Source organism: Pristis pectinata, chromosome 1 (genome assembly GCF_009764475.1).
Source record: "Pristis pectinata isolate sPriPec2 chromosome 1, sPriPec2.1.pri, whole genome shotgun sequence".
NCBI lineage: Eukaryota > Metazoa > Chordata > Chondrichthyes > Rhinopristiformes > Pristidae > Pristis > Pristis pectinata.
In genome coordinates this window covers 129,209,960-129,231,843 of record NC_067405.1, presented here as the reverse complement: position 1 = coordinate 129,231,843, position 21,884 = coordinate 129,209,960, and the positions used below count along the sequence as shown (strand labels likewise).

At 39.8% G+C, this 21,884-nt stretch overlaps 1 protein-coding gene across 1 annotated transcript; it reads left to right on the top strand.

Moving 5' to 3' along the window:
- Positions 1-2,741: 2,741 nt before the first annotated feature.
- Positions 2,742-21,749, top strand: ddx24 (DEAD (Asp-Glu-Ala-Asp) box helicase 24). Its single transcript, XM_052017019.1, has 9 exons — positions 2,742-2,834; positions 5,653-6,358; positions 8,398-8,766; positions 10,105-10,258; positions 11,491-12,006; positions 13,215-13,290; positions 14,473-14,661; positions 20,650-20,779; positions 21,392-21,749. The coding sequence occupies exons 2-9, from the start codon at positions 5,659-5,661 to the stop codon at positions 21,631-21,633; spliced, it is 2,376 nt and encodes a 791-aa protein (XP_051872979.1). The 5' UTR covers positions 2,742-2,834; positions 5,653-5,658; the 3' UTR covers positions 21,634-21,749.
- The last annotated feature ends 135 nt before the right edge of the window (positions 21,750-21,884 follow it).

The window sequence follows — 21,884 nt, the reverse complement described above, 5'->3', positions numbered from 1 at the left end:
CCTGAGCTGGAAAATTTCAAAAGCTTAATTGCTCATTTTCACCCTTCCCTTAACTTCATGTGATCCATCTTTGATTCTTTTCTTCCTTCTCTCAACCTATCTCTACGTATTTCAGTACAACCAATATCCACAATATAAAAATAAAAGTTTTGTTACAATTGTGCAGGGTGTTGGTGAGATTACTTCTGGAGTAGCGTATACAGTTTTGGTATTGGTTTATTATTGTCACTTTTACTGAGGTACAGTGAAAAACTTGTCTTGCATACCGATCGTACAGGTCAATTCATTACACAGTGCAGTTACATTGGGTTAGTACAGAGTGCATTGATGTAGTACAGGTAAAAACAATAACAGTACAGAATAAAGTGTCACAGCTACAGAGAAAGTGCAGTGCAATAAGGTGCAAGGTCACAACAAGGGAGCTTGTGAGGTCATAGTCCATCTCATCGTATAAGGGAACTGTTCAATAGTCTTATCACAGTGGGGTAGATGCTGTCTTTAAGTCTGGGGGTACGTGCCCTCAGGATCCTTATCTTCTACCCAATGGAAGAGGAGAGAAGAGAGAATGACCCGGGTGGATGGGGTCTTCGATTATGCTGGCTGCTTCACCAAGACAGCGCTATTTTTCCAGCATTTTTGTTTTCATTTTTCATACAATTAATTTGGCATTGACCTTTTTCTGTCTAAACCCTATCATTTCTGTTAAGACCATGAACTCAGCTGCCCTCTCTGGATAAAAGTGTTGGAAAGTAGAGTTGAGAAGTTAAAAGGTCAAGACCTGCTTCACTTTCAGCCTAAAGCTGTGATTTGCCTGTCAGAAGGGTAGATGGTGAGCTATGGAAGGGAAAAGTGGCTCCCAAATTTGTGTTGATGCTTCCTGGTTACCTTCTCCTGGCTTGGAGATCCTTCCATAATCACATTAACCTTGCCTGGTAATTGCTTTCGAGTTAATTCCCCAAGCCTGCATATTGCTCACCAGTTATCTTCTCCTAGCCTTGACAACCCTCTCAAGTCATATTTCCTTGGCATAGAGACCCTTACCTGGTCACCTTCCCATAGACTAGAAAGCCCTCCCTGGTCATCATCACCTGCCCTGGAGAGTCCTCCCTAGTCACTATCCCTTAGACCAGAGATCCCACCCCAGTCATCATCAGGAGAATTAGGTTATTATGTGCAGTTCTGGTCACCACACTACAGGAAAGATGTGATTAAGCAAGAGGGAGTGCAGAAAAGATTCAAAGATGTTGCCTAGACTGGGTGGGGGTGAGTTACAAGGCCAGATTGAAAAGACTGAATCTGTTTTAACTAGACCAAGGGAGACAGAGAAGTGACATGATAGAGGTGTACAAAATTATGAGAGGCATAGACAGGGAAAAAAGATTGTGACTACCTATCCTGTGTAGTGGAGTCTAAAACTAGAGGGTATAGGTTTAAGGAGAAAGGGAGTAGGTTCAAAGAGGGTCTGAGAGGTAAATTGTTCACATAAAAAGTAGCTGGTATCTGGAATGAGCTGCCAGAAGAAGAGGTGAAGGCAGGAACAAAAACAACAGTTAAGAGGCACCTGGACAGGTACTTAAATGAGCAAGGGACATGGAATTAATGCAGGCAAGTGGGATTGGTGCAGACAGGCATAGACGTGGTGGGGCAAAGGGAGTGGTTTCTATGCCGAACAACTCTATGATGCTATGGGGAGCCCACTCCCTGCTCACCTCCCTCCCAGCCCAGGGAGCGAGCTCTCCCACGCATCCGCCCAGCCCGGGGAGGGAGCCCCCCCCTCTCCGCCGCCCAGCCCGGGGAGGGAGCCCCCCCCCTCCGCCGCCCAGCCCGGGGAGGGAGCCCCCCCCCTCCGCCGCCCAGCCCGGGGAGGGAGCCCCCCCCCTCCGCCGCCCAGCCCGGGGAGGGAGCCCCCCCCTCCGCCGCCCAGCCCGGGGAGGGAGCCCCCCCCTCCGCCGCCCAGCCCGGGGAGGGAGCCCCCCTCTCCGCCGCCCAGCCCAGGGAGCCCCCTCCCTCCCTGTTCACCCTCTGCCTCCCTCCCTCCCTGTTCACCCCCCTCCCTCCCTCCCTGTTCACCCCCCTCCCTCCCTCCCTGTTCACCCCCCTCCCTCCCTCCCTGTTCACCCCCTCCATTCATTCCCGTCCGTTTCCACCCCCTCTTCTCCCCCCCTCCCTCCCTCCCTCTCTCTTCTCCCTCCTCCCTCCCTCTTCTCCCTCCTCCCTCCCTCTTCTCCCTCCCTCGCCCCCTCCCTCTTCACCCCCCTCGCCCCCTCCCTCTTCACCCCCCCTCGCCCCCTCCCTCTTCACCCCCTCCCTCCTTCACCCCCCTCCCTCCCTGTTCACCCCCTCCCTCCCTCCCTGTTCACCCCCTCCCTCCCTGTTCACCCCCTCCCTCCCTCCCTCCCTGTTCACCCCCTTCCTGTTCACCCCCTCCCTCCCTCCCTCCCTGTTCACCCCCTCCCTCCCTCCCTCCCTGTTCACCTCCTCCCTCCCTCCCTCCCTCCCTGTTCACCTCCTCCCTCCCTCCCTCCCTGTTCACCTCCTCCCTCCCTCCCTCCCTGTTCACCTCCTCCCTCCCTCCCTGTTCACCTCCTCCCTCCCTCCCTCCCTGTTCACCTCCCTCCCTCCCTCCCTCCCTCCCTGTTCACCCCCTCCCTCCCTGTTCACCCCCTAAAGATCCTTCAAAGCAACTTCATCCTGCTTGAAACTTTGTCAATAAAGTTTATTCTCTCTCGGGGCACCTCGGAGTATCGCGGTCTGCGATTGGTCGTTGCCGGGTGACGCAGTGGGGCCGCCGGAGACCGCGTGTGGAGTGGGTGGCCGGAGCCCGGGCTCCTCAGGTAAAGCGGCGCGGCGAAGCGGGGCTGTGGGCAGTGCTGGGCTCGGCGAAGCGGGGCTGTGGGCAGTGCCGGGCTCGGCGGCCGGCCGGGCATCGCGCTTCAGGTCGCTTCCGGAGAGAGAAATCACCGTGAGGAAAGCGGCGGGTGGGCTGCCCGGCGCCTCGCTTCGTCCTGGCGAGGGTTTCCCCACTAAATGCAACGCCAGTCATCAGAAAAGTGGCGGCAGCGGGCTGGTATACTGGTCTAACCACGCACTAGTATGGGCGAGTGCAGACACACGGCAGTTACTCACCAGTGGGGCGCTCAGCTTCTAACCCACTGGCTTCGTTACTGATCAAGAACCTGTCGATTCCTGTCATTGCGTGAACTTAAGGCAGAGATTGATAGGCTCTTGATTAGTAAGGGGGTTACAGGGAGAAGGTGGGAAAATGGGGTTGAGAGAGAGAGAAAAAAATCAGCCATGATTGAATGGTGGAGCAGACTCGATGGGCTGAATGGCCTGATTCTGCTCCTATATCTTATGGCTACTGCCTTGGTTCAGAAGTGAGATCGAACCACAAGAATACCCCACCTCTGGTCTCGCACTTGCAGCGATGGTATTTTTGTGGCTGTTCCAGTCAAGTTTCTGTTCAACGACCGTCATCAGGATGTTGAGGGTGGGTTTGGTAATAGTCATGCATTTGTCTGAGAGTGGCATCCTAGTAAAAATGAAGGGGCAAACTTTCTGCTGGTTAGAGGTATACCTTCATTGGAAGGAGATGATAATGGTTGTTGGAGACCAGTTGTCCCAGCTGCAGAATGTGCTCACAGCTTTGTTTTCAGAACACACACCTTCATCAGTAATCTTTCCTTCATCACAGGGTGATAATTTTAGGAACTTTATGGTAGTTGCACAGTGTTTACCTGCACTTGCAACTTTCAGTTAATGAAGCAGTCCATGCCGACAGGTACCAAGACCTTGAAGCTTTGGCTGATAAGTGGCAAGTAAGATTCATGCCACAAAAGTACCATATCCAACAAGAGCAAGTATAAATACTTCTCCTTGCCAATCAATAGCATTCCCATGGCAGCTTCCTTCCCCATCATCAATACCTGGAAGTCACCAGAAACTTAGCTATAGCAGTTACAGGAGTACCATGATGCAGCATCCTTCCATGTCACAGTAAGTAAGTAAGCCGATCCCTGACTAGGTGTATGGCAAGTGAATCATCACATGACTACCCAAATCTTTCTACAGTGCGCAAGCTTAAGAATATGGTGAGTTATTTCCTCTATTGCATGGATGCAGTTCCAACAATACTCAAAAAAAAATTCAGCACTATCTAGGTCAAAGCAGTCACTGTGAAATTTCTCCACAATCACCAGCAATGTGTACCATCCACAAGTTCTACTGCAATAACTCATTAAAGCTTCTTTGCCAACATTTTGAAACCTGTGACATCTAATACCTAGAAGTATAACAGTGATTAGGATCTTCACTGCTTGCAAGTTCCCCTTTAAGTTGCGCGCTGTCCTATGTTGGGAATGTATCACTCATTTTCTGTTGCAGCTCAGGAGGGTCTCTGACACTCACTTTCTGGAGAATTTGTGATGTAGTTGAAATATTGGCCTTCCTGACAAAATCTATATGTGTATTAAAAATATATATATTCCAGGTTCAGTCTATTCAATCCACTATCTTGGTGATGATAAGTTTCCATTTATGCACAGCTCGTTCAGAGTTTGCATTTACACAGAATGCTGTGATGCATATGCAGAACATTTTGTTAAATTGATGTAAAATGCTACAATTGTCTCATTGACCTTAAACCCTAAACAGGCAGTTTGTGTGTCTCCCCAGAGGAAACCAGGACCATGGGGAGTGGGATACCAGAGGAAATAGGGGCTGAATCCTGTAGGTTAGGCAGCATTTACAGGAGGAAAAACTGAATTGATCAATTACTTATGTTTGGCAGGTGATATTAGGAGATATTGTGGAACCTTGCTATTCTTGGTGAGGCACTAACAAGTACCATATTTTAAGATTGTTTTGTATTTGTGCAAAAGAAAGTTACATTTAGGAACTAAAAGATAAAAGGTGTAAAGTATTATAATTGTAAGAATCTAAAGTAGAAGTTGCCTGCACTTGCAATAACTATTGTTTGCTTGTCCATAATCTGACGCAGTAAAAAAAAAATGAAAGGAAGGTAGAACAGACCAGCTGAGGATTTACTAGATGAGGTTAACAGAATCAGCTGAGGTAGAATAAATCAATATGCTAAATTGACAAAATTGATAAGATATCTATTAGTCACATGTACATCGAAACACACAGTGAAATGCATCTTTTGCGTAGAGTGCTCTGGGGGCAGCCCGCAAGTGTTGCCATATTTCTGGTGCCAACATAGCATGCCCACAACTTCCTAACCTGTACGTCTTTGGGATGTGGGAGGAAATCGGAGCACCTGGAGGAAACCCACGCAGACATGGGGAGAACACACAAACTCCTTACAGACAGTGGCCAGAATTGAACCAGGGTTGCTGGCGCTGTAATAGCGTTACGCTAACTGCTACACTACCATGCCTGCCTACACCTGTGTCATGATGTATACTGTACACCTGATTTTTAACATTTTGGTATGGACTTCAAACTAGTCTCATTTCACTTTACAGTGTCATGTAAGTTCTTTGCTGTGAATGTTATATATTTAATAAGAATGTTGTATATTGAACAAAAATGTTGCTTTTTACTGTTGGCACTTCAATCTGTTCTGGTTGTGAAAACACACCATAGCACTTGCAGCAGAACAAGTTTATGAATTGTGCTTTTGTTTTGTAGGTCAAAATGAAAGAAAGAAAGATGAAGTCTTTTCGCTTGCCTAAAACCCGACAAAAAAAAATTAAAGTGACAGGAGAATGGAAGCCAATGGCAATAGACGCAACTCGTTTTGGTGAAGAAGATTTGGAAGGGCTGATCTGTTGTGAAGAGCTTACAGAGTATGAGTTGATTAGTGCTACTAAATCATCAGAGAAGAAAGTCAAAAAACGAGCATTTGATAACTCAGAGGAGTTAAGATCTTCACCAAAGAAACAAAAAATTAGTGGGGATGATTTACCAATGTCAATGACAGAAACAAAGATAAAAAGAAAGAAGAAAAAGTTCAACATTCAGCCTGCCGAAGTGGAGGAGGGTAATATTAATCCTTCTGAAGATATAAATAAATTTGAATGTTCAGATAAAAATGACACAAATGAGGCAGAAACAAATATCGCTGTAGTTCCAAAGAGAAAGAAAAGGAGGAAGAAGAAACAGTCTGGAGCTTCTCAATCCTCCAGGCTAGATGACAAAGTGAAAAACTGGACTAAATATTCATGTTCATCTGAGCAGGAGACTGATGTTTCTGCCTGGAAAGATCTGTTTGTCCCAGAGCCAGTACTTAAGGCTCTGAGTTCTCTTGGTTATAGTTATCCTACTCCTATCCAAGCCTTGGTTCTGCCACCTGCTATTAGAGATAAACAAGATATTCTTGGTGCTGCAGAAACAGGTTGGTATTATAATTGTGTAAAACATCATACAAGAGATTATAATGAAAAAGTGGTTAAAATCCTTTCATGAGGCATGGGAAAGGACTTGCATTCATCTAGATCTTTCATGTCCTCAGGATGCACCACTGTTGGGAAACCTTAGTTACAGAGAATGTTGTTAAGTCGATCAGTACGGCAGTCTCTTTGCACTCAGCAAGGTCTCACAAATAAGATAAATGACCATGTAATCTGTTTTAATAGCATAATAGTTGAGGAATAAACATTGGCCAAAGTTCTGAGAGAACACAATTTTTTAAATCAGTGCTAAGGGATCATTCCGTTCTACCTGAACAGACAGATAAACCCACATGTAAAGTATCCCAACTGAAAAACCACTCAAGAGTGTAGCATCCCCTCTATATTGCACTTAAGTATCAATCAAAATCATATGTTGAACTCCTGTTGTGAAGCTTGGACTTGCAATCTGCTGGTTTACATGAAAATACTAGCACTGAATAAGCCAAGTTGACATTCCCTTGTATGATATAAAAGCAACCTGACCCCACAAAAAAAACACTTTATTCATTGAAAACTTGGGCAAAATTTTTGTAGGGAATTTTATCTTTGTATAAATAAGATGTACTTGTGCTGCCTTAGAGTGCAGCTTTGGAATGTTTAGTTAATCCCAAATATAGGTTAGTCATACTTAACGTGGCTGAAATAAAAACAGAATAGTAGACATATCCAGCACGTTCAGCATTTTTGGAGAGATGTAAACAGAATTAATGTTACCGGTTAATGAACTTGAATCAGGACTGGCTGGATTTGATAAAAAACTGGAAAGGTTGGTTATCTGAAATTGTTGAATTTGGTGTTAGGTCCTGAGGGCTGTAATGTGCCAAGTTGGAAGATGCAATGTTGTTTAAGATTGCATTTGACTTCGTTAGTGTCCAAAGCCAAGGATAAAGGTGTCAGAATTGGAGTGGGATGAAGAATTAAATACTTGTAGTCATACAGCACAAAAACAGGCTCTTTGGTTCACTATGTCCACATACTAGGTCCATAGCCATGTCTGCCTCACCAATTCCAAGTACTTATCAAGATGCTTTTTAATTGTCTTGAGAGTACCTGCCCCCACCATCTCTTCAGGCAGCACAATCCAGACTACGACCACTTCTTATGTGAAAAATCATCCTCTTAGATCCGCTCTAAACCTTCTCGCTCTCACCATGACCCTATGCCCTCTTGTCTTAGACACCCCTGCCATGGGACCTGTGTCATCACCTCAGGATTAAATTCCATTTGTCATTGCTCCACCCACTTTCCAGCTGATCCATATTCTGCTGTATCCATAGACAACCTTCCTCACCATCTACAATGCTACCAATCATCGGCAAGCTTACTGATCACACCACCTACATTCACATCCAAGTCAACCAAGTGAAGCAGTGATTCACTTGTACCTCTTCTAATTTAGTAGGCTGCACTCAGTACTCTCAATGGGATCTCCTCTGCATCGGAGAAACCAAACACAGTTTATATGTCAGGGTTAGAGCTCAGTGTTGTTCTGATTCTCTTATTGTGACCTTTTCCCCAGTTCATTAAGTTTGTGTCCTATTTGTTCATATTATCAACCTTGAAGTAAAATAGAAATGCTGCTCTTTCTTATGGTCTATTATATCAGTGTCCCATTATATTAAATGAGGTATTTACCATAATAGCAATGAGATGTTTCATTAAAATTGACCTGAAACATCAACTGTTCCTCTTTTCACTGCCGAACCTGCTGAGTTTTTCCAGCATTTTCTGTTTTCATTTCTTGACAAGTAACCTCATCAAGTTTTTATTGTGGTGCATTGAATCTAAAATCTTATTTAAAAAAAAATAAGCCTGACACTATCATAAGTAACAACTTTTGTTGTGTTCGTCAATAGAAAAATTCTAGGATTTTTGGATTTTAATTGTAATACAGATCACTCTTCTGGAATTCTCACATTCTTGATCTGGTCATTCAAGATGAACTGCATAACTCCAATGACCTTTTTTTTTTAATTTGTAGGTAGTGGTAAAACGCTAGCATTTGCTATTCCCATGATCCACCTTATATTAGAGTGGCGGCAAGCTAAACAAGCCAAATCAAAGAAAAATGAGGAAGTACAACAAGGGAAGCAGGATTCTAATGAAGATCATGAAAACCTAATGGAAATTGACAGTGAACACCTGGAGGAATGTGAAGAGGTGGAAGGAAATGACAATGAAGAGAATTACAGCCTGGGTTGTGTAAAAGTGATCAACAATGTGAATTTTGATTTTGAGATTGGTGAGGCTTCTGATGTTGAAAATCCACTCTTGGGCCTGGTCCTGACTCCAACAAGGGAATTAGCTGTCCAGGTAAAGCATCACATTGATGCAGTCACCAAATTCACTGGTAAGTAATGCTATCTACAGTGTTTTGCAGCATAGTAATGTTACTTTAGATACATTTCTGAACTTGACACTAGATGAAATCAAAAAGAAATATCAAATTTCACATAATTTGCAGTAAGTACCAAGATGGTCTCGTTTTACATTTCTCCTCTTTCCATGATTCTTATTTATATTTAGAAATTAATTCAGTTCAATGCTTCATTTTTATTGTTGGGCCAGAGTTCAATGGATGTTCCATCTTAAGTGGTCCATTTTGCTTATTGTATGCAAACTAGAGAACCACATTTCTTAATGTAGTTACCTTGATACCTTTTAATAGCATGCAAATGAGTAGGAACAACGCTCAACAGTACATCCCACTAAACTCAGTAGTCTTTGAACTAATGATTTACAACTAAATAGAATTCCTTTTGCAGGTTGTTTTGCTTCTGCATTGCTTTCATAAATATGTTTGTGGAAATCACAGTATTGCACCTCACAGTTTGAAAAGTATTCCATTTAAATTTGTGAAACCCAACAGAAAGAATGGTACTGAATCTGGAGAAACCATGAAATATGAGATGAAGATAACAATTCTTCATGCCCATGAATGTGTATATTTTTATACAACAGTCCCTTTACAAACATATAAATTAGGAGGAGGAGTAAGCCACTTGGCCCCAGGAGCCAGCTTTGCCATTCAATAAGATAATGGATGATCTGATTGTATCCTTAACTCCACATTTCTCGCCTACCCCAGTAACATTTCATCCCCTTGCTTATCGAGAATCTTGTCCATTAAAAATATTCAGACTATTTCTATCACCCTTAGAAGAAGAGGTCCAAAGATTCACAATCCTCTTGAGAGAAAATATTTTGGTTAATCTCTGTCTTTGAGTGAAACCCTTTGAGTAAAACTTATTTTCACCACAGTCTGAAATGGCAGGCCCCTTAATCCTGAGACTGTGACTTTTTGTTCTAGATTCTCCAGGAAAGAGAAAGTGGCCTCTGAGCATCTATCCTATCCCACCTCTCATTCTACTAAATTATAAAAGATGGGACCATTCTTCTTGCTATCTTCTCGGGTTCACCTTCTCATTTCAGGAATCAATCAGCTGAATTCTCTTGGCACATCCTCTGGGGGAAATATATATCTAGAGAATCAAATCAAAACTGTATATACTACTCCAGGAATGGAACCAAAAACCCTATGTATTTGTAGCATTCCCTTATACTATTATACTGCATCCCCTTGTACTATTCGCCTCCCTAGTTGGTTGCTGTACCTGTTCTAATTTATTGTGCAATATATTTGCTCCTCACTGATGAATTAATAAATCCTGAATCTATACCTTTATAGGGATCAAAACTGCAACAATAGTTGGAGGAATGGCTGCCCAGAAACAGGAAAGAATTTTGAATCGTAGGCCAGAAATTGTGATTGCAACACCAGGGAGATTGTGGGAATTGATAAAGGAAAGACATCCACATCTCTCTCATTTGAAACAGCTCAGGTGAGCCATAGTCATTTTGAATGTGTTGAAATGGTAATGATGCATCATCAAATAACATTTGTAACTGATTATACAATGGTTGAAAGAAAGAACTTTTATTTATGTTTGGCTTCTCACAACATTAGAATATCTTGAAACATTTCACAACCAATTAACTACGTTTCAATTATATTTGCTATTGCAATGGATCTAATTTTCAGACAGATCCTACAAATAAAATTGAAATAAATAATCATAATTTGATTTTGTGACATTGGATGGGTGAATGTTAGCCAGTGTCCTGCATTATGTCATAGGATCTTTTACACCTATCTTAGAAAACAGGACATTAATGTAAGGTCTTAAAGATGGTAACTGTAACAATGTAATATTCCCAAAGTAGTGTGTTAATATGTCAGAAAACAGGAGACTGCTACTGCTGGAATCTGGAACAAAAAAAAACAATGTTGTGAGAACTCAGCAGGTCAAGCAGTATCTGTGGAGGCAAATATCAACTTACACCTTTTGCTTCCACAGATGCTGCTTGACCCACTGGGTTCTTCTAGTGTTCTGTTTTTAGTATCAATATGTCAGCTTATCTTATGTGCTGAAGGCCTGCAGTAAAGTTTGAATAGACCATTATCTGACTACAAAAGATGTGAATGCTATACATTGGTATGAGACATGAAATCACAAAGAGATTGGGTACAAATGGCCAATTCCCTGCAATAAAGAACATTAGTGAATTAGTTGAGTTTTCACAACAATCTGACAGCACCCTGCTCTCTTTTTAACTTACAGATTTTTGAATGAATTCAAATTTTCATTTGATGTTGTAACAACTTGCATTCTCTATATTAGTCCTTGTCTTTGGATTTCAACTCCTTTAACATAGCTAATATATCACAGACACTAAACTCAGTTCACTTGAATTTTATGAATTGCAATCTTTACTTTGAATAATACTTTCTAGTTTGTGTAATCTTTCATTGATCAAATTAAAGCATGCATGGGCCTTAGCAGTTTTTAATAAACTACATAACTGAAAGAAAAATCCATGCTTTAAATGTGGTAAATATTGCCTAGGTGCACACTGGATCTGAATTAACATTTAAACCTGGGTATATTCTTTGTAAAGTAGATATATTGTAAATTACAGGAACAGATAAAGATGTGTTGTAAAAAAACAAAAATGCATTACACCATGAACTGATAAATTCTGAATAATTTTGACTGTTGTCCAATTGACAAAGGTGCCTGGTGATTGATGAAGCAGATCGTATGGTTGAAAAAGGACATTTCGCAGAACTCTCTCAACTTCTAGAGCTGCTACAAGATAAAGAGTATCACCCAAAAAGAAGAACCTTCATATTTTCTGCCACTTTAACTATGGTTCATCAAGTTCCTACAAGAGTATTGGGAAAGAAGAATATCAAAAAAATGAGTGCAGAAACAAAGTTAGAAGCTCTAATGCAAAAAGTAGGCCTCAAAGGAAAACCAAAAGTCATTGATTTATCCAGGAAAGAGGGCACAGTTGAGACCCTCACTGAAACCAGAATCCATTGTGAGGTAGAGGAAAAAGACATCTATCTGTATTACTTCTTACTTCAATATCCAGGCCGAACTATGGTCTTTGCAAATAGTATAGATTGTATCAAGCGTCTGAATGCAGTGCTCACTATTTTGGAATGTTGTCCTCTGCCGCTACATGCAAACATGCACCAGAAACAGAGGTTGAAGAATTTAGAAAGATTTGCTGAAAGAGAGAGGTAAGCTTCCAAAAGTCTAATGGAAGGTATATTGTCAATGCATGAAGCTTTTGAGCTCTGAAGCTCAGTTGGAGCTGCTTTAAAAAAAAATTGAGTATGTGTGTTGCCAATTGCACAGAAATAGGTGAAAGGGCATGTTGTGATGAGAATATTGTGACCCTGTGATGGGATGTAGATAGATTGAGTGACTGGGCAAAAACTTGGCAAATGGAATTCAATGTGGGAAAGTGTAAGGTCATCCACTTCAGCAAGAGGGATCAAAAGGCAGATTATTATCTAAACAGAGACTGTAAATGGGTGAAGTACATAGGGAGTACAGTGCACAGTTTTGGTCCCTTTACCTACAAAAAAATATGGTAGCATTGGAGGCAGTCCAAAAGAGATTCACCAGGTTAATTCCTGGGATGAGAGGATTCTACTGTCAAGAGAGGCTAAACTAGATCTGTATTCTTTAGAATAAGGGGTGACCTTATTGAGACATACAAGGTCCTAAGGAGGTGTGACAGGGTAGATTTTGAGATGTTTTCATTAGTGGGAGTATCTTGAATGAGGGGACATGGTTACAAGGGGCTAGTCATTTAAAACTGAGGTACATTGGGTTTTCTTTTCATAGAAGCTAGTGAATCTCTGGAATTCTTTCTGAGGGTTGTGGAGGCTAGATCATTAGAAGTACTTAAGGTGGAAGTAGATAAATTTTTGAAAGACTGGGAAATTGAGGATTATGGGGAACTGGCACTGAAGAAGAGTTAAGGCCAGCCTAGATCAGCCATTAAAATGTTAATTGCTTAAAGAAAGTGTTGTACACATATATGAACACATTTGTTCAAATTATCATGCTTGACAACTGCATTTTGAGTTAGATAATAAAAATGAAGTAATGCTTGGCTGAAATTGTATAGTATTCATGAAACAGCATCTGCCTGAGTAAATGCAGCAGGGCAGAAAAGCGAAATAATCTGTTCCTAAAGCCTGACACAAACCCTCACTTCTTTTTTAAATATAAGCTTCAGACTTTCCATTTGGGATTCAGTGATATGTTTAATTACAATAAATGAAATGTTACGTCAGTGATAAAAATAGTTGAGTAGGAAGAGCCATTTAGGTATTGTTATTGTGAAAGCATTAATTCTTTTTGTAGATGTGTTTTGGAATGTTTGGTCATACACTAGGAAATGTTCACAATGATTATCTGTCTCATTGTATTTCAGCTGTGTTTTATTGACCACTGACGTTGCAGCTCGAGGTCTGGACATTCCAAATGTACAACATGTTATTCATTATCAGGTATGGTTGTAGTAGTAAAGTCTGAACTTGGTGATTTATCCTTTTAAAATACCCCTAAGAAATACCCCAGCACATCAGAGAATAGACTTGATTCTAATGCAAACTCCTTTCAGTATTTAACATACAAATTAGCAAAAGGAATAAACACTGTACCTCTGTCTTAAAAATATATGAAAACTATACTTCCACACCCTGTAAGGAAGAGTGTTCTGAGGACTTGGAACCCTCAGAGGAAAATAAAATTACTTGATCTATTTTTTGAATGGGCAAATCCTTATTTATCAATCATGACCCCCCCTCCCCCCAAGTTCTAGATTCTCCTACAAGCAAAAAACAATCTCTCCTTATCCACTCTGTCATGACACCTCGTAAGCTTTTGTTTCAATCAAGTTGCCTCTGTCTGCCAAACTCCAGCAGACTTGAGCTTAAACTGTCCATGATTAATTGGTCTCCTTTAAGGAAGCATGTTAATGTTAATATCAGGATCACCCTTAAGTTTTTTTTTTGTAGGTGCCTTGTTCTAACACCTCTTAATAATAACTTTTAACATTTTTCCGATAACAAATATTAAGCTAACTGGCCAGTAATTTCCTGCTTTCAATCTCCCTCTTTGAATAAAGGAATTACACTTGCAATTTTCTAATCAACTGGAACTTTTCCCAAATATAGGGAATCTTAGAAAATTAAAAATTAATCTTTCTTTTCACTTTAAGACCTTAGGATCCAATCCATCAGGACCCAGACTTGTCAGCCCACAGTTCCAACAATTTGCACTATACCACTTTCCTGCTGATTATAATTTTCCTGAGTTCTTCCTTTTTCAGTTCCTGGTTCACAGCTATTTCTGGGCCATTATTTGTATTCTCCATAGTGAAGACTGACGCAAAATACCTGTTGGTCATCTCCTTGTTTTCCATTATTAATTCCTGGTGGCACTTTCTGTGGGGCTAAAACTCAAATTAACTCTTTGTCAAATTAAAACAAATAGAATATCTGTAGAAACTCTTTTTTACGTTTCTGATTGGCTTTATCTGTTCTCCAAACTTTTCCTCTTTAATCTTTTAATCATTCATTTTAATATATTCTGTCCAGTTTTCTGATGTCTTTTCTGATATGCTTTTTCTATAAGTTTGATACCATCCACACTCTCTCAAACTTTGTTAACATGTGGTTTTTCTACAGATGCCCCGCACCACTGAAATCTACGTTCACAGGAGTGGCAGAACAGCTCGAGCCACAAAAGCAGGTCTTGCACTGATGTTGGTTGGGCCAGGGGACGTGGTTCATTTTAAGAAGATATGCAAAGCTTTGGGTAAAGATGAAAATGTTCCTCTGTTCCCAGTGCAAGCTAAATGTATGTCTGCAATACAGGTAAATGTCATAAATTTCCATTTATCAGGTTTACACCATGTCAGTAAATTTAAAAAAATAATCAGGGTAAAGAGCATATTGAGGAATACTGTGCATTAATTTCAAAAATCAATACAAGATCTTAGTGGCTTAACAGTAGAATCTCATTATTAAAGGTCTAAAACAAGTACTTCCTTTAATATTTATGCTCCATAGCTATACCCCACAAGATTCCAGGAGCAGACTGTTTATTCCTTTGCATCAGCGAGAAAAGAATATTTTGTAAAATAAATATGCTAAGATGGTTTGTTGATCAGGCCTTTTATTTCATTAATTTAAAATATCTTGCCTCAATTGCACATTGATGAAGCAGGTCAAGGTAGTAGCAGAATCTCACATTTTTAATGGTACAGATGGTGAAACTAGATCGTCAGAACAAAGGCATAAATAGCTGGTAACTTAGATAGGAAGTTGATGGTTGACTGAAGGGCCTGTTTCTGTATTTTATGACTATAAATAGTGTTTGCATTTATTGTCCTTCTCCAACATACTTTGAAAGTAGACTAGCTGGTTTTGCTAATTCAGAAGACATTAAGAACAAGTTATTACGTGGAGTTGGAGCTACATGTAAACCGGGTTTGATGCTTTCTAAGATAGTTGGACTTCTACTATAACACTTGTAGTTTTCATGATTGCTTTATTTTCTGCTGGTCCACAATTTAGCTGATTTATTTAAGACAATTTCACAACTTTCTGTGTTGAGGTTTGAATTAAGTGAATTACAGCCATTACATTGGTGTATTCAAATGGTCTAGTCCATTTTTATGAATATCGGACCTATTGTCTGTGATAGGACTAAAATTTTAATGGATTGACCAATGCAGCACTTCATTGAGGCTGGACCATCATCACTAATTTCTCATGCAAAGGCAGGTTAACATTCACTTTCAGACCCTCAAGTTGTTTACTCTTGCCAGAATGTGATTGAGAAATGATGAGTTTTTGCAAAAGTAAATTAGAGATTAAAGCAAAGCTTGAATCAGTTTCAGTTGATTTCTTTTGAAAAGCTGAAAATTAACTGGTGTGGTTTAAACACAGTGCTTTGAATACTGTCCTGCTAGGTGCACATAGCTGCTTCTATATCTGGCCATTCAGCAGAATATAGGTTTTAAATGACTATCAATCAACTTTTTCAGTACTCATTGTCTCTGTAGTGCTAAAATCTAGTTAAAGATTTCTAGAGTGAGACATTTTAAAATAGAACATTCATATTGGTGAAAAGCAAAAATGGAGCAGGAAGCATCTTAAAGTAGTGCAATTCCAAATCATGATCAGGAAATCAATTTTGTTTGAGATATTGCGATTGAATTAAAGTGGTGGTGTTTATAAGCTCATTCAGGTTTGACTCTATGTAATGATTTTCTAATACACTTTGGCAAAAGTAAAAGAATACAAGAGTGCATGGAAGAGAAATATCGACTAGTTTCCACCCTACTCCTGAACAGTAACCACCTCTGAAAGCCTTGTTAGTGTTGAGCAAATAAATTGTCCTTGACTATAATTTTCCCAAAAACATTATTATTGCACCACTGCCAGAGGCTCACACAGTATAATCGTCCATCAACAATTAAAACTTTAAGAGGAAAGAGTGGAGAAGAAAGCATGTTAAATGGGTGGACTTGTGCATTGGAAAGAGCAAGGCTTTAATGTCAGCTTTCTGACTTGACAAATCTGTTTTAAGTAGCTGCTCAACAGACAGCACCTGTGGGGAGAGACTTTTCACTGGAACTAAGAAAAGTTAGAAACCAAACATGTTTTAAGTTGCAGAGAAGAAGTGGAGAGAACAATGGGAATCTCCCTGATAGGGTGGAGACCAAGAGAGACTGAACGAAATGGTGGTGGTGCAGCAGATGCTAACGGGGAGAGGATGATGGAGGCTTGCTAGTCACAGGTGATTTGTCTGTAGATGAATGAGAACAGAGGGGAGAAAAAAAAGTGCAAGAGTTGTGAGATAACCAAACACTGAATTGGTAGAAATTAGAAATTTGACATGATAAAAAAAAACATTGGTAATGCTCAGCATCTGTGGAGAGCAAAATAGTTAACATACAGGTCAGTGACGTATCCTCATCAAAACACTGCAAAGATTGTTTACATGGAATTGTTGAATTCAACATGAAATCCTGAGGGATGTAACCTTGTTGGAAGATGAGATGCTCCTTGTGCATAGATTTGTTAAAACAGTGAGAGAGTGGGTCAAGAATTAAAGTGAAAGGCAACTGGAAGTTCAGGATCACTCTTGTGGACTGTATGGAGATGTTCTGCAAAGGGATCTCCCAATCTGCATTCAGTTTCTCCAATGTAGAGGAGACTATAATGTGAGCACCAACTGCTGTATACTGAATTGGCAGTACAAGTAAATTGCTGCTTCAGCTGGAAGGATCGTTCAGATAATTGTGGCAAGGGAAGTTGCTGTGAAGAGAGGGATGAAGAGAAAGGAAATGTCTCTGATTAGGTGGAGGCCATGGTGTTCCATCTCTTGACTGGCGTGGAAGGGGGTGGGTGGTGGTGTATGTGGCGAGTAAACCAAGGAGTTGTGGAGGGAATAGTAATTCCTGCACAGTGCTTGGAGGAGGAGTAGGGGGGTGTGCCTGTTGATGGTCTCATGAAGGTAAGAGAAATTACAAGGAAGATAGATTAAACATGGAGATTTGCAGGGTGGAAGATTAATGGGACGGGAAAAAAGGTGAGAGCAGAAGAAGAAATTGGTGCATTTGAAAGCCCTTTCAATTATGCTGGAAGACATCTACGTGGCACTGGTGTGGAAGGTTGTCATCAGAAGAGATCCGACAGGTGTCAGAGAAACTGGAAGAACTGAATGGAGTCCTTATAGAAACCAGGCTGAGAGGAGGTATAGTTAAGATAATTGTGGGAGGTTGTGGGCTTACAGTGGTTATTAGTTGCTAATTTATTCCTCAAGAGGAAGGAGTGTGAGATGGATCTTGTGAAAGTGAGAACATGGTAGAAAGTGACAACAAAGGTAATGACAGAGTCAGAGTTGTACAGTAAAGGAAACTGGACCTTTGGCCCAGCTCGCCCATAATGCCTGTCTACACTAATCTCATTTGCCCTCTTTAAGCTTGTATCCCTCTACTCCTTTCCCATCAAGTACCTATCCAAATGCCTTTTAATGGTTGTAATTGATTCTGCCTCTATCCATTTCCTCTGGCAGCTTATTCCATACATGCACCATCCTGTGTGGAAAAACTTGCTCCTCAATTCTCCTATAAGTTTCTTTCCTCTCACCTTAAACCTACCCTCTAGTTTTAGATTCTCCCACCCTAGGAAAAAACTCTATCTATGCCCTTCATAATTTTATAAACTTCTTTAAGGTCACCACTCCACTTCCTACATTCCAACCAATCCAATCTCTCCTTACAAGAATACCCTGATGAATCTCTTCTGCACTCTTTCTCATGCTACCACATCCTTCCTGTAGTGTCATGACCAGAAGTATACAAGTGTGGCCCAACCAGTGCTTTGTACAGCTTTGTCAAAACATCCCAACTCTTACTCAATGCTTCAGCCTATGAAGGCAAGCATAACAAATACCTTCTTCACTATCCCATCCATCTGTGTCACCATTTTCAGGGTGCTATGAACTTGCACCAAAGGTCCCTCTGTATATCAACACTCCAGAGGTCCCTACCATTTATTGTATAGGTCCTGTTAATATTTGATATTCAAACATTCTTTTTGAGAGAATGAAGCAGCACCGCTACAGTTTTTAACTTTCTCATTAATATGTTTGCTCCATTTAAATGGCTTGAGTCTCAACTTTAAAATATCAGCTGGTAAAAGCATTTCCTATAATTTATGAGACAATGTGAAGAGTTGTAATTTGGGGGTGGTTACAGTGAAAGAATTGAGTCAGATATTGTGGGGGCTGAAGTAACTAAAGCAGCTGTGGTGCTTCAGCTCCCTGATGGTGACAAGCTCAATAACTCCTACCCATGTCCTTGAATAGCACTACCTTTTCACACATGCAAAAATCAAAAATGACATCAATTCCAAAGGAACAACTGGAGCTGGGTAAAGTTGAGATAAATACTATAAATATAGTACCTAATTTTAATTATCCTGGTCTGTTCTTCTTTTGGTTTATTAAATACTCTCCACGGCATTCAAGGTAGTGATGCAGGATAATCATCCTACTCTAATCAGATTTATTTATTGAATATAGTGTTAAGGTTTCTCCACCATAACAATGGATCTTCAGTTATAATTGTTTTACACTGCAAATGTTAGATTAATTATCCAGTGCATTTTGTAAGCAATAACACATCATCTACAAGTTTGATGGATATTAAAAATGAATTTTGAATAAAATGTGATCAACATTTACATAGTAAAACATTCCAAGGAACTTCAATAGTGCTAAATAAAATCTAACACCATGGTATAAACACATTAGGTCAGAATGCTTGGTCAAAGCAGTAGATTTTTTTTTAAAAGGAGAATAGGCAAGTGGACAGATGTTCATGGCTTAGAACCAGGCAGTGTGGGGCATAACTGCTTGAATATAATAATTTAATAAAAAGTTCCATGCAAGACATCTAAATTGGAAGAGTACAGCAACCCAGAGCTAAAGAAAATTGGGGAGAAAGGCAAAGCAAAAGGCAGATTAAAAGGAGTAGCAAAGATAAGGAAAAGAGCTCAGGGGTAACAAATGAAAAGGACTTGGTGTTTCAATTGAGTTCAAATACATAGTAGCCAGGTGAGTATTAGAATATTCAAGTGGAGAGCTGGCAAAGGCATGGATAAAAGCTTTGGCCCAGAATTCAAATATTAACAGCCTGCTGCTGTGATTGCTCAACATTTTCTTTTTCCCCTAAATCATTAATTCTGGAGAGAAAAACATAGATGCTGCTGACCATTTCCAATATTTCTTGTTTTTATTTAAAGTTACACTCTCATTGTGTGCTCCATCCTTCAATTTACTTACAAGGCATCAGAACTTACTTGAATGACATTAGAGAAATTGAATAAAGTTTCCCATCAACTCCCATGCAAGCAGCAGCTTTGATAGATAAACCAGTTTTTCCATAATTAAGGAAGCAGTTGGTTCAGATGAAAAGTCAGTTTTTTTATGAAATGGATGAAAGATTTGACAAGTAATAAATGTGATTTAATTGTATGGACAGTTAATCCTGTTTATAAAGCTAAACTCACAGCTGGTGCTGCTTTATCTATGTAAGAAGCAGTGGAGGTCCAGTGTCAAAGGAGTGAATGGACATAGAGTAAATCAGTAATATTTCAAAAACTGCTGCAGAAGATAACACAGGAGTAAACAGTAAATGGAATACGACCATTTATGTTTTCGAGTAGATTCATTGTTGAAGTTATGGTAAAGCACAAAAGAAGTCACGTTTAGGTCACACCTGGACTACTATGATCAGTTCTCTTCACCTCAGGTTAGGGAAGGGACACAAGTGGGAATGCTACGTAGAATTACTAGAATGATAGCTGGATGCCAAGGGCTAAATTGCAAAGGAGGCTACATTAACAATGGTTTTACTTCCAGAATTTAGAAGGTTAAGAGGTAATTTGATTAAAGTTTAAAATATCATAGGGAAACCAATAGTGATAGTTAGAGAGGGGCATGTCTAAAAATTAGACATATTCTTTTTGGACTGAAGTTTGGCAAAGCATCTAGCTGTAAAAAGTAGTAAAAATTGCTGCAAGGCTAGTTGTTAATCTTAAATCTGAGAATGTTGACCAAAAGTATTATGAATATGGGGAAAAGATAGGTATACAGATTTAGGGCACAGATCAGTTGTAATCTTTTTGAATGTTAGAAGAGTTTTAAGGAGTTAAACAGCTTATGCTTGTTTCAGTGTACCTCTAAGATTTTAATATTCACTTATGAACTTTAATACACTCAGTACACATTTAAATATCAAAGAGAATTGTGGCCAATACTGAAACTCTCTGCTTCATCCTTTACAGGCACGTGTTAACATAGCTCGAAGCATAGAAAAGATGGAATACCAGCACAATAAAGCACAACAACATAACAGCTGGTTTCAGCAAGCTGCTGAAGCACTTGAGGTGGATTTGGAGGATAATGTCCTAATGGGTAAGCAATAAACTTATACAGGCCTAGACTTTTTTTTAAATGACAACTGTTTGATAAACTAGGTAGGGGTGTTCATGTTTGCACATAAATCCAGACATTCCTGTTTGAGATACACTATTCTCCTTATGCTGTCACCTTCCCCTTTCCTTACAACAGTTGTTATCAGGCATCATTTTCAAGGACCCAGCAACAATGATGTCATCAAGGTGACTGATTCCATTAAAGATTTTTCACTCAAAACAAGGAAAAAGTAATGATGTTTAGTTAATATTTAACATTTTGCTTACAGACTGAAATAAACATTGAAACATATGAGATTAGTATGAAGCTGAAATATCATGGTATTTAAAATGTTAAGTATCTTTCCTAATATTTAAGCATTATTCTCTTATCACTTGCAGTTTTGCCTGCTTTCCAGAAAACCAAATTATCCAAATGTGGTCCATTATTGTGGAATGTTAATCATTTTGCAACCACAAAAAACAATGTTTCTTTCTTTAAAAATATACTTATCTATTGTTATTCCAAAAGGATTTGAACTTGGTCTATAATGAATTGAAATCTAAAGTTCTATGAAAAGTATACTTAACATAAAACTAAACTTATTTTCAGGTGAAAGGTATAATGACAGTGAAGAAAACCAGAGACAAAGAACTTTGAAAGGAATGAAGAAGGAACTAAAACATTTGCTTTCACAGCCAGTGTTCAAGAACTACATGAAGACAAAATACCCAACACAATTTGGTGGACTAGCATTGCCTGCTTTACCATTGGCAAACCAAGAAACTGCTTTAACCACAATTCAAAAACATAGATACAAAAAAAGACAGAGGTTGTGTGAGCAAATATCTTGAGAGAAGTGTTGTTTAAGTAACAGATACTGCATAATATATTGCTAATAGCTAATTGTAACATGTTCAGTGGCTGTACACCCTTTATTGCATTTAATAAAAGTCCAAAACTTGTGCAATACTGTCACCTTCAATATGAAGATTAGGAGCAACCTCTTCATATCCTCAATAAGAAGATACACATTTTCTAAAAGCATTTTTGAAAAGCTGCACATCTTAGCTGAATTTGCTAAGAATTTTGATTATTAAGCATG